Below are 14,151 nucleotides of genomic sequence, written 5' to 3'. Positions count from 1 at the left end.
GCAGGACAAGGTAAGTGATCGAGGGATCCCGGAGCAGGGTAAGCCCGAGTGTAGCTCGGGGTTACCGCTTGTGGTACTGAAACTTTACCCCGAGCTACACTCGGGAATACCTCCAGTGGGGTTAAATGACACTGGGCATAATTCAGACAGGAAGAAGAGCATTGCAGGATGGGTGAGCAGGTGAGTCTGAAGGTGAGTATAGCAGGTGGAGCTGCTATTTTTATTTTACAGGGATCCACATTTATTTTACTGGCCTTTTACTAAGAGTTTGTAACATGTACAGGCGGAGGTGAACAGAGGGCATGTGTCTGTAAAAGAAATAAAATGTATATAAATAAATGGTTCATGATACAACTCCACAAAACATGTTCTTCTTTTACTGATGTTACTTGGTTACAAAGGTGTACATGCCATTTGCATGTTTGGTATGCCCTTTCCATAGCACAAAAGGTGTAAAAGTAAGTGAAAAGGCTCCCATGATGGAGAATTTTATTACTGCCACATGTGGGCTGTTCAACTGCATTCCATAGAGAGAAGTGCTGGCTTTACAGACATCGTAGTCTCTTCCTCATTCTCCTTTCTGCAGAGGTGCTGTCATCACAAAGTCCTATTGTTTCAGTTATGGCAGAAAAACACATGATTTTTGAATACTTCAAGGAGAATTTTGTAATAAATATGAAAATGTCTGCAGAGCCTCTCAGTGGGGTCAGATATAGTTCATTTATAGTTGTCAGACACCTATTAACACTTGTTAACTAGGGAGAAGAATTTGTATTGGAGACCTCAGTTTATAGGCTCATATTTACACCGTTACATAGTTAGTCTGGCTGAAAAAAGACAAAAGTCCATCCAGTTCAACCATTAAAGAAAAAAAAACAGTTATAATCCTACACTTAATCCAGAGGAAGGCAAAACAAACCCAGCAAAGCATGATCCAATTTGCTCCTGCAGGGGCAAAAATTCTTTCCTGATCCCCCGAGAGGCAATCGGATAATCCCTGGATCAACTTTACCTATAAATGTTAGTATCCAGTTATATTCTGTGTATCTAAGAAAGAATCCAGGACTATTTTAAAGCAATACACTGAGCTGGCCAGAACAAACTCTTGAGGGAGTCTATTCCACATTTTCACAGCTCTTACTGTGAAGAAACCTTTCTGTGTTTGGAGATTAAATTTCTTTTCCTCCAGATATTAAGAGTGCCCCCTTGTCCTCTGTGATGACCTCAGAATGAATAAAGCTACACCGAGTTCACTATATGAACCACTGATGTATTTATACATGGAGATCATATCCCCCCTTATGTATTATACATGGAGATCATATCCCCCTTATGTATTATACATGGAGATCATATCCCCCCTTATGTATTATACATGGAGATCATACCCCCCCTTATGTATTATACATGGAGATCATACCCCCCCTTATGTATTATACACGGTGATCATATCCCCCCTTATGTATTATACATGGAGATCATATCCCCCCTTATGTATTATACATGGAGATCATTTCCCCCTTATGTATTATACATGGAGATCATATCCCCCCTTATGTATTATACATGGTGATCATATCCCCCCTTATGTATTATACATGGAGATCATATCTCCCCTTATGTATTATACATGGAGATCATATCCTTCCTTATGTATTATACATGGTGATCATATCCCCCCTTATGTATTATACATGGAGATCATATCCCCCCTTATGTATTATACATGGAGATCATATCCCCCTTATGTATTATACATGGAGATCATATCCCCCCTTATGTATTATACATGGAGATCATATCCCCCCTTATGTATTATACATGGAGATCATATCTCCCCTTATGTATTATACATGGAGATCATATCCTTCCTTATGTATTATACATGGAGATCATATCCCCCCTTATGTATTATACATGGAGATCATATCCCCCTTATGTATTATACATGGAGATCATATCTCCCCTTATGTATTATACATGGAGATCATATCCCCCCTTATGTATTATACATGGAGATCATATCTCCCCTTATGTATTATACATGGAGATCATATCCTTCCTTATGTATTATACATGGAGATCATATCCTTCCTTATGTATTATACATGGAGATCATATCCCCCTTATGTATTATACATGGAGATCATATCTCCCCTTATGTATTATACATGGAGATCATATCCCCCCTTATGTATTATACATGGAGATCATATCCTTCCTTATGTATTATACATGGAGATCATATCCCCCCTTATGTATTATACATGGAGATCATATCCTTCCTTATGTATTATACATGGAGATCATATCCCCCCTTATGTATTATACATGGAGATCATATCCCCCTTATGTATTATACATGGAGATCATATCCCCCTTATGTATTATACATGGAGATCATATCCCCCTTATGTATTATACATGGAGATCATATCCCCCTTATGTATTATACATGGAGATCATATCTCCCCTTATGTATTATACATGGAGATCATATCCCCCCCCCTTATGTATTATACATGGAGATCATATCTCCCCTTATGTATTATACATGGTGATCATATCCCCCTTATGTATTATACATGGAGATCATATCCCCCTTATGTATTATACATGGAGATCATATCCCCCCTTATGTATTATACATGGATATCATATCCCCCCTTATGTATTATACATGGAGATCATATCCCCCCTTATGTATTATACATGGAGATCATATCCCCCCTTATGTATTATACATGGAGATCATATCCCCCCTTATGTATTATACATGGTGATCATATCCCCCCTTATGTATTATACATGGAGATCATATCCCCCCTTATGTATTATACATGGTGATCATATCCCCCCTTATGTATTATACATGTTGATCATATCCCCCTTATGTATTATACATGGAGATCATATCCCCCTTATGTATTATACATGGAGATCATATCCCCCTTATGTATTATACATGGAGATCATATCCCCCTTATGTATTATACATGGAGATCATATCTCCCCTTATGTATTATACATGGAGATCATATCCCCCCTTATGTATTATACATGGTGATCATATCCCCCTTATGTATTATACATGGTGATCATATCCCCCCTTATGTATTATACATGGAGATCATATCCCTCTTATGTATTATACATGGTGATCATATCCCCCTTATGTATTATACATGGTGATCATATCCCCCCTTATGTATTATACATGGAGATCATATCCCCCCTTATGTATTATACATGGAGATCATATCCCCCCTTATGTATTATACATGGAGATCATATCCCCCCTTATGTATTATACATGGAGATCATATCCCCCCTTATGTATTATACATGGAGATCATATCCCCCCTTATGTATTATACATGGTGATCATATCCCCCCTTATGTATTATACATGGAGATCATATCCCCCCTTATGTATTATACATGGAGATCATATCCCCCCTTATGTATTATACATGGAGATCATATCCCCCCTTATGTATTATACATGGAGATCATATCCCCCCTTATGTATTATACATGGAGATCATATCCCCCTTATGTATTATACATTATACATCGCTTTAGAAACCGCAGCTTGGCATTGCATGCCATTATTAAGCTTGTGATCTACCAGAACTCGCAAATCCTTCTCCACCATTGATTCCCCCAGTTGTACCCCCCCTAGTATGTATGATGCATGCATATTCTTAGCCCCCAAGTGCAGAACCTTACATTTATCAACATTAAACCTCATTTGCCACATAGTTGCCCAATTACATAGTGCATTGAGGTTGATAACAGTGCATTAAGGTCAATAGGCTCAATTCACTAAGCTATAACACATGTGTTATTTCAGTAATAATCACTATTTTCAACCATGTGACTGTTAATTTCCGACAATTATTTTCTGAAAATATCGACCATTATAGCAGAAAAAAATTATTTTAGCTCAGCGAAATGAGCCTTATTTTCTAAAAGAGGTGAAAGAGTGCACTTATCTAGATGTGGGTAATAGACTGAACCAACTTTAATGTAAAATACCAATATTCTTTTTACTTTCTTGAGTCCTTACAATTAATAATTTTGCTAGGTTATTTCATTTGGTTATGGCCTTAAAGCGTTACTAAACCCCACTATATCTGTACTCCCACAGTACAAAGAACATGGAAATGCAATTATTTTAGTAAATATAAACTACTAAATACCTTTTCACATCAGCAGGTAGTCTTGTGACTTCTATCAGTGTCCAGCAGAACACTGGTTAAAGCTTGTAGGAGGAGTTTTCATTCTCTTCTCACTGTCCTGTGAGACTGCAGGACCCCTGGAGAGTACTGATTGGCCCTGTGCTGATCACATGCACTCCCCCAAGAATTTTTTTTTCTAGCAATACACACCAAACTGAGCATGTGCAGCTTGCCCCCAAGGATCTGTTCTATCAAGAGATGGATTGGCGACAGTAGAAGAAGGGTATGATCAGAGAATACGGGATCAGACATCCTTTTTACAGAATACAGAGGATTAACCCTTTATGTTCCACAGTGAGTATAACAAGCATGCTTTACTGCATTCAGTCTGATTTTACTAACACTGAGTTTAGTAACACTTTAAAGCATAACTAAACCCAAGAACAAAATGTAATATATTGCAGCTTTCCAGTCCTCAGATGGGGTAGCTGCTTTAGTTTTCTATTTTCTGGATAAGAACATTTTCAACAAGTACAGAAAATGCCTTGGTCTTGTCAGACAATAAGTATCCTTGTCACTTCCTGTGAGATAAACAGGAAGCAAAAACTTTCTTACCTTTCTTGCAAAGACTACTAATCCCATCACCCTACATGTAGTGGAGATAACCAAAGACAGACATATTTGGAACCTGGGTAGCAACCATGACTCCCTTTATAGAGTCAGAGGAGGAATGAGCCACCCAGGGACAGAAAGTGTATTATTTTCAAAATTACAAGGCGAAAATAAAAGGAAAAAAGCCTGAAAAAAGGAAACTAATGCAACCACCAAATCTGGGACCTGTAATTGATACAATATATTTGATTTTAGTTTTGGGTTTAGAAAAATTTTAACTGACAGCATATTGGTAGTTTCGACACTTCAGTGGGGCTCCTTTGCCATATTTCATTTTAGTACACCACTTTTAATATTAATATGTAAATAGTCCAAAATTGATCTGGCTGAAGGCAATATTGCAAAGGTCAAATAAATCAGCATAGTAAAACTATAAAATACATTAAATCAATAAAAACATTTTATCGCTGGTATTTTTCATAAATATTTAGAACTGTAGTAAAACTGCTTAACTTTTCCTCAACTTTTATGTCTAATGGACTAGTTATTGACCACTGCAATAAATGCAGCGGATGGGATTTGGGTGTCCACTAATGAAGTTTTTCCACTCAACTTTTGTAAAACATGGAAGTTCTCTTGTATAATCCTGCCCACCTTCTACCCTTTTGTTTTATATAATTGTTTTAATTTTTAATTTATGTATAAAATTATTTGCTGGCAGTAGATTGCCAAGTCTATGTAGGCCACAGCAACTGATAAAATCTCAATTTTACAATAAACATCCCTTATTATTAGAGGAGGCTCATTTTATACTACAATACTCATTTATAATATAATATAATTTATAATATAATACTCTACTATTACTGAAAATTCAAATATTCAAAAATTCAAATATTACTAGTACTGAAAATTCAAATATTATCCTTTCATAATCAACACACGCACAATACACCAGATATTACGCACATAAGAAAACAAAAACTATTAAATGTCTTAACTGAAAAACAATTAAACATAAATACGGCTTAAAACCCCAATTTATAAAAGTCAATATCCAAGGCAAGCCACAAAATGTGTAACAGGAAAACTCATATGGCACAAAGGTCTGAAATGATCCGTTAAAATAACAAAAGTCAACATTTGCAGCCACCTAATTTCAAGAAGTTAACAGCACTGGCAATTCATATGCCCACCATAACTATATTTTATCTTTAGAAAAAATAAAAATTAATTTTTTTTTCAAGTATTAAACTGCAAAACTAGGTTTGGATTCTCTGCATTATGAATATAGAGAAATCCTGGGGCCTCAATCAATGTGAATTTATAAGCTGGATGAGGACCATTTATAAACTAGATGAAGGCCACAAAAAAAGAAAAAAGTAGGCTTCACGCAATACAAACAACACCAATTTGACATGCCTGGTGTAACAGAAAGGAAATGTCAGCAGCAGTCCTGCTCATGGCAACAAGGCAACTGATTGGCTGCTTGTATCAACTAATCAGATTCATGCTTCTATGTGAAAGTCATTGACGAAACATCTTCGTTACTTGTTATTTACACCAAGCTCGAACCTCCATTCCTACACAAATCAATTCTAAACTCATTCAAATCAAATCTAAAAACATTTTTTCTTTAGACAAGCTTTCACTTAATTGTCCTTTTTTCCTTTTTTTACTGTGTATTTTCTTTGTAAAGCGCTTTGAGAAGTTACCTTTTTATATAAAATAAAGTTTATTATTATTATTATTACACAAGTTTTAAAAAAGATCACCAATGTAATTTTTCTAGGCTCCACTGTTGCTCAATATCGTAAATCCTTGAAATAAATGTGGGCAAAAAACTAATGGAAGTTATAGAATTTTTGTTACTATTAAAAATATAAAATACTTTGCTGAACAAAAAGTACAACAGGGAAATATGACCTATTATCAACCTAAGACATAGAAGATATTGTAATGAAGAGTTAAGGAGGACTCCAACCCAAAATACGCTATTTTAAAAAATGTGAAATTTTGTTTATATAAAATATGCGTGCATGTGGCACTTCTTGAAATTAGAACTTACTTTAAACATTCCTTTTAGAGAGCCTAGAAGTAGATTTTCACAAACCTATGAAGATTCTTTTGATCGTGGATCAATGAGGCTACGCATATGAGATTTTTAAACTTGCTGTAGCATTTACTGAAATATTGTTTTTCTTTTTTAATTTTGCCTTTAATTCACTGGTTTTCAACAACCCAACATTTCAAATACATTAGTAAAAGGTACTGCTCAAGGCAGACCAAAAGCCCCGCCACCAGTCACAGGTGCCAAGGCTACAGGAGACACGTCCTTATCTCAAGTACACCATCTGAAAGGAAAAGAACTCAACATCTCAACTACGCTATCATTATGATTATTATTGATATTATTATTTTTAATAATGTAGTGAAACACTTCCTTTTTTTTTATTAAATATTGGTAATTATGTAAAATGTTTGTTATATTTTAAGAAATTTGCCTGCAAATATTTAAAAAAAAATAGAAGAAATATAACATATACAATATTTGTTTCATTTTAACACATGCCTATATAGGGTTGTAAAAAATGTAAAATATTCATTTGCTAAATGTTATAGCATAATTTGAAGTTGATTCTGAATTTGGAAATTAAAATATAATATCAATGGTCTAGCTCTGTTTTATGGAACTGTGAAGAGCCTTATATTGGTTTAATTCATGTATTTTTTTTTTAGCAGTCAGGACCAACATACTTCCCAATATAATGCCTCTGAATTTAATAGTTACATAAACATAACAGTTGAAATTTGTTATATGATTTATTGCAAAAAGAAAAAAATAATTCAGTTTGCCTGGGTAATATATAAAAACGTAGGAAAAACGGGATTCGGCATAAATAAAAGCTGTAAAAAATGCATTTCCCCCAATGTACACAATGGAATTTGTATATGTACAAAAACAGTATTTACAAAACAATATGCAGTGTTCAGTTGCTTAATTGTTTCAATGGTGTTATTTGCATTATCAGAATTTTCTTGCAATATTTCAATATTCAACTAAATATTACAAATAAAAATTGCATTAAAAGAAGTCCAGTGTGTTAAAAAAAATTGTATACAGATGATATCTTGAACTTTGATTAGAGACGAGAGGACAATATTGGAGGATATTATTTTTTTCAAAACGCTTGACACCAATTGCTTGGTTAAGGCAGGTTGAGTTATTAAAAATTCAGTCATATTTAATAATAGTATACAGTTTAAGGCATTGGAATAACTGAAATTCTGCTATTTTTCAGGATTACAGTATTATCAGCAGTGTCTTACACTTGGACCACCATAAAAAAGGTTTCAGAGTGAAATATTTTGTTTGCTTAATAATATACGAAAGAATTCTCAGATTAGATTCTTGAAGGGGTCCCCAACCCAAGGGATTAATTCCTCTTCCACATTTTGGCACCTATGGGCACATAACTTGGCTTAACATCCCAAAAAGTGTTTCCAGCATCATTAAATTTCCTGAAATTAAACTTCACTCCCTTCCCTTGTGTATATCAAGCTGTTGACACTGAAGGTGTTGTAGAAATGGCTGTTGAACTGGCTACCCTGATTGGTGGAGCTGGAGAAAGTGTTGTAGTATGGAGCTCGGCTGAGGTGCAAGCTGTCCTGTAGATCTGCAGATGGCTCCACCACAGAGCCTGAGGTGAAACTGCCTAAACCAGTAATGTTCCTCTGGGAGAGTTCATTCACCAGACCCAGAGACATCTGTCTGTTCACAGAGGTGGAGTCCAAGGAGGTCATGCTACTAAAAAAGTTATTCAAGCAAGGGGTAGAGGTGATGGCTGGAGGAGAGGTGCTTTTCCTATCATCTGTGGCCAGTTCCATCTCAGGGGATGAAGGGGTCAGCATAGATGGACTACCTCCATCTTTCCCCCCTAAAGCAGAGCGACCTTCTTCACCTTTACCAGTGACAGCTTCAACACTGCTGGATTCCGATCTGCGCTTTCTCTTCCTGCGAAAGTTTCCATTATCAAACATTTTCTCACAGTTGGGGTCTAGAGTCCAATAATTTCCCTTTCCTGTTAGGAAAAAAGAATAAGACTAAATAACAGAAATATAACTAATAGAAATAAAAAAGTAAGCATTGCCAATCAGTAATCTTGTTGCTAGGATAAGATATTAGTTAACGATTGGAGGAAAACAGCCTATTCACTAAGACGTCATGGGGTTGATTTACTAAAGGCAAATAAGCTGTTCACTATGCAGGAGAATGTTTACAGTATTTTTGTTTGCATATGATTGGACAAGGAAGTGAGTGGAGCTTCACCTCATTCACTAAGCTAAGGGAAAATTCCTTTGCAAAGTGAACAATCCCTTACAAAGTGAACAGACTGTTTGCCTTCAGTAAATCAACCCCCTATGCCTGAATATTTATTGTACTGCAATAATCCATAAAACTTTTTTTTTTTGCAACCATGGAGACAAAAGGTCTTGGTTGGAAAAGTCCCTGTATGAACAATGGCTAATCCTATTGACAAATGTCCACATAAGCTAGAAGGCACTACCAAAGTCACAGATATCTGACAATGAGCGTCTAATGTCTATAGATATCTTAGGGGCTGATTTACTGCATAAAAGTATATCTACAATTTTAGGCAAATTCTTTCAGGTTAAGGGAAAATTGTGAATTTCTCACAGCTCATTACAACTCTGTGTTAATATTTTGTGATCATACATTTTTTGAGTACTACTTGCCATCCACTGTCAAAGGCTTAGCAATCAATGGTGGAAACTGCAGAGCTACATGTGCAAATGTTTCCTTTTTGCCATTGTTCCACTGTAGTATTAAATTCATGTACAATACCACCTATACATTACCATAGATCTGTGCCCCCCAATAAACATAACCCCAAAAAAGGAAAGAAAATAATTATTTATCTTGGAAAAATTAGTAAATTTCCAAATATAAAACTATTTCATTGCTTCAGTAATAAACATTAATAAATATTACTTTATGTTTAATATAATTTTTTATAGAAGAGATCCATAGGAAAATTAAGTTCAGACTTTTGTTTTTACTGCATAAAATAAGTACATGTATACTCGTAGAAACCATGATTTTCAGGTGTTCAAAAGACAGAGGGAACCTTTTGTTGCTCCAGAACTGAAATTGTTGAAACTCACTCAACCAAATTGTTGTTTTAAGTTGCATCCCCTTGAAGTATATAGCAGATACAGGAAAAACATTATAATTTAAAATTAAGGCAAAAGTATAGTGTATTTTGAATCTTGGAAACTAATTTTTGTGCTCCAAAATCTACTTAAAATAAAAAAAAATATATATATATATTACCTGGGTCATCCTCATCTCTTGGAACTTTCTTGAAGCAGTCATTAAGGGACAGGTTGTGCCGGATGGAATTCTGCCAGCCCGCTTTGCTCTTTTTGTAGAAAGGAAAGTTGTCGGCCACATACTGGTAGATCTGGCTGAGAGTAAGTTTCTTTTCTGGGGCATTTTGAATGGCCATGGCAATAAGAGCTGAGTAGGAGTATGGTGGCCTCACAAGCTTCAGCAGTTCTTCCTGGGAGGCTATGGATAACCAACCAAGGTCCGTCCCTCCAAAACTTGATGAATTTGGCAGGAATTGTCTCTGGGATCCATATGATGGTGGCATGTATGAAGCTGAGTTGTTGCCATGAAGGTAACTCGGTGAACTGTTCACTCCAGGCCCACCAAGCCACAAATAGGGGTTTGTTGATGGCGTATAATCCCCTATCCCATAATTGGGTGCTCTCTGAGAAGTGTGCAGATTCTGCTGGTGATACATACTGAAATTGTCGCAATACACAGCCATCTCCGTTGCTTCTTGGGCACTTTTTGGGTGAGGTTGCTGGTGTAGAGTTGCAGATCTCTGGTGAGCTGCAAGATGAATTGAGTTCATACTCTTTTAAAAGCACCTTCACACATTCAGGTGCTTCTGGCAACAGGTGCCTAATGTATCTGGAGTGCTGTCTTTATACATCTCCAGTGAAGTGATCCTCCCTGCCTGAGGCCAGCGATGGGTGTGCTTTGAGAAGTTATTTCATTCTCAACAGCCAGTTGGATGCCTCAGTTGAAAGACAGGGGAGTGCAAAGTGAAGGGTTGATCACCAAAGAGGCACCAGGAAAAACAATCTGTCTTTTCTCATTCATTGTCCTACTGATCTGTCTGCAAAGACACTTTTTTTTTTAACATGCTGACTATTTGGATTTTGGGAGTTTAACTAAAAGTTGTTTTCCTCAGCTTCAAAAGGCAAGTGTTGAACAGAATAGAACTTGATTAAATATGTGCTTACAAGGCATCTATTAATGTATTATTTTGTTTTTCTTTCCTAATGTATTTGCTATACAAGGAAATTATACTATTTGGCGTTAATAGCCTTGTATGTAAATTTTCAGCAGAAAAAAAGAATATGAACATCTCTAAATCAAATACAGAGCATCACTAAATCATTCACAAAAAAAACAATTCAACAATTTGCAGTACAGTTTCATAAAAGTTAGTTATTCACCTTTATTTTTTCTATCAGTTTATTTTATCCCTTAAGTCATGAATTCTAAACGCATTAACATTTATGTTTATATATGAGTTCATTCTTGTTCTTTGATTGTTTTTATATCTTGAATACTCATAAACTTCTAAATAAATGTATTTGTTTTTTATTTCCTCTTTAAACATTTTATGTATGTTCTGCAATATAGCAGAACATGGTTTTAAAAGGAGTGTATTTGTTTGCTAGTAATAAAATCAAGGGAGTGCTACTAAGCAAACGTAGTTTTTATGAAGCTGTTTAATCCTCAATTAAATTTGTATGAATTTCAGCACTGTTATTAAATTGTTACAGTTAATTGCGAAAAATCTTTGAGTTGAGTTATTTGGGTCTCTCCCTCCCTCTCCCAATCTCTTTCTCTTTTTTTTTTCTACATTTAAATATATTATTATTATTGTTATTATTATTATCTGACATTAATTAACTTAAGCTAAATATATCACCTCTATGTGCTAGCAAAATGGATATTTGTTTAACGAGACATTTGCTGTTGTGACAATTCTGTAAACTTTTTCTTTACTTTCTTTGACAAATGATCAAATCAACGGATTTCATGAATATTACATAAGTGTAAGTTTAAAGCATATGTGGAAATGACAGCCTGTGCCAGTTTTATAAATAGTGCATAAACTTCCTTAATAAATTTTGCATGAATTTAGAAGTCTGACAATCATTTTTGCAGTTTTCAATATTAACCTCCACCTGTTTAATGCTAGAAGGTGATTACAGCCTACGTATGATATAGATAGATAGATAGATAGATAGGTAGGTAGGTAGATAGATAGATAGATAGATAGATAGATAGAGAGATAGATAGATAGATAGATAGATAGATAGATAGATAGATAGATAGATAGATAGATAGATACAACATAGTTAGATAGCTAGATAGATAGATAGATAGATAGATAGATACAAGATAGATAGATATATAGATACAACATAGATAGATAGATAGATAGATATATAGATAGAACATAGATAGATAGATAGATAGATAGATAGATAGATAGATAGATAGATAGATAGATAGATACAAGATGGATAGATAGATTGATAGATAACATTTACTTAGAAGAATTATTAAGCAAACTGTCTAATGTTTTTTAAACTTTCGGGCATATACAGTAAAGAATTATTTCTGTAGAATCTGTGGCAAGAAAAAAAAAGTTTCATTTTCTGAAATGTTTAATGCAATAGGAAAAGTAGGTTTAAAATACAAGGCAGTATTTTGTTGAAATTATTATTTTTTTCTTTTATGGCATTAAAAAATAATTCTTACAATGTTTTAATGACACAACAATAATATAAACAATAACATATCATAAATGGGTGCGTCTTACTGATATTGATGCTTTTTTTATTACTGATGATAATAATGATGGTTAATATTATTTTTTATTATTTTACAATACATGTGTAGATAGAGTTAAAACTTTTTTTTTTTAGTTTTGCAGATAGTAGGGAGATAGTATAGGAGATAGTATGGAAATATACAAACCTCTGTCAGGTTTTTATTGTTGTCTGCGTCTCCACTGGGGAGATATTACCTCTCTGTTTGAACTGATGACCATTGTCACTGATTCCAGTGATAGGAAATAAAAAATGTTACAGTTGTCACCAGAGCAGGAGGTAAGGAGAAATCTTCCAATGGGGACGCCTGTTTTGGTGACAACTGTCTAGGATGGGAAATCCCTTCACTTTGTAGACTTTTTTTCTCCCTGCCTGATGCATGTCAGAAACAGAAAGTGAAGAGAATCCCCCCTCATAAAATTAAAAACAAAATACTGACATTTTAACCATTCACTTCTCTATACAAATCTAAAAAGGAAATGTTTGAGTCATACTTACACTTTAAAGACAACCACATACAAAACATATCTGGGTATGCCTGTGCTACAGTCTATATATTGGATTTCACCCTGCAGTACATATTCCTTATTAATAAAAATGGCTGGTTCTTTAATTCTATAACTTTGGTCATTGCTTTTCTATATTTTTATACTTTAAATATAAAATTCATAACTGAAATCTCAGACATGAAACTTTGCAGACAAGTACTATTTTTATGTTTTTCCTACCATCTGGGACACCTTTGAAAACGGCTGTGAGCACGTGCAGAGCTCCGGCCCAAAGGATTAATGTTCTATGGGTGGAGCTGGGGTAAGTGTTGATCCTCTGACAAATTGCTAAACTCTCTGGGTTCCATCCGGAAAGAACTGACGCTTTATGCTGAGTAACAGGTCTGAGCCTTACTCTTTGCCCTGCGCTCAGCAGTGTAGTGCATTGGGAGCGGAGCAGAGGTCTGCGTTCTTAAAGAGACTCACAAAAAAACACAACAAAAAAACTTCAGGTGTGAAGTTTGGGTTACTGGAGGTCCACATACCAGAAGCAGCCTCCACAGTCCTACCACTAGGGCTGAATCTGGGTCATTCTGACAAACCACACTACCCAGAAGGTAACGGAGGAGCACATTTTTAGAGGCTTCTATAGGTTTTCATACCCATAGGCATCATACCTGCAACAGTGTTTTTCCCTTTTTTAGCTCACAGATTCTCTTTTATTACCAATTATTAAAGTAGAACCCTAGATTTGGATAAAGTGAAGAAGGGTTTGATCTGGTTTAATTTTTATTGTTGTCTATATCCTTGTTGGGAAGGTCTACCCTAACATTTGTTGAGCTTTGTGGGGAAATCAAACATTTCATGGCTCTTAACCTCCCTAGCGGTATGATTATTTCAGATTTTTGGTGCTGAAAGCG

The 14,151-nt window shown here is 35.1% G+C and overlaps 1 protein-coding gene across 1 annotated transcript; it reads right to left on the bottom strand.

The window, feature by feature from the left end:
- Nucleotides 1-7,606: 7,606 nt before the first annotated feature.
- FOXI3 (forkhead box I3) lies at nt 7,607-10,779 on the bottom strand. Its single transcript, XM_089656400.1, has 2 exons — nt 10,153-10,779; nt 7,607-8,878 (listed from the first exon to the last, which is right to left on the bottom strand). The coding sequence occupies exons 1-2, from the start codon at nt 10,739-10,741 to the stop codon at nt 8,325-8,327; spliced, it is 1,143 nt and encodes a 380-aa protein (XP_089512526.1). The 5' UTR covers nt 10,742-10,779; the 3' UTR covers nt 7,607-8,324.
- Between the last annotated feature and the right edge of the window lie 3,372 nt (nt 10,780-14,151).

The sequence above is a fragment of the Staurois parvus genome, unplaced genomic scaffold (assembly GCF_062004578.1).
Source record: "Staurois parvus isolate SC_StPar_1 unplaced genomic scaffold, SC_StPar_1.0 ptg000903l, whole genome shotgun sequence".
Lineage (NCBI taxonomy): Eukaryota > Metazoa > Chordata > Amphibia > Anura > Ranidae > Staurois > Staurois parvus.
The sequence above is the reverse complement of the archived record's forward strand: the minus strand, read 5'-3'. Positions and strand labels throughout refer to the sequence as shown.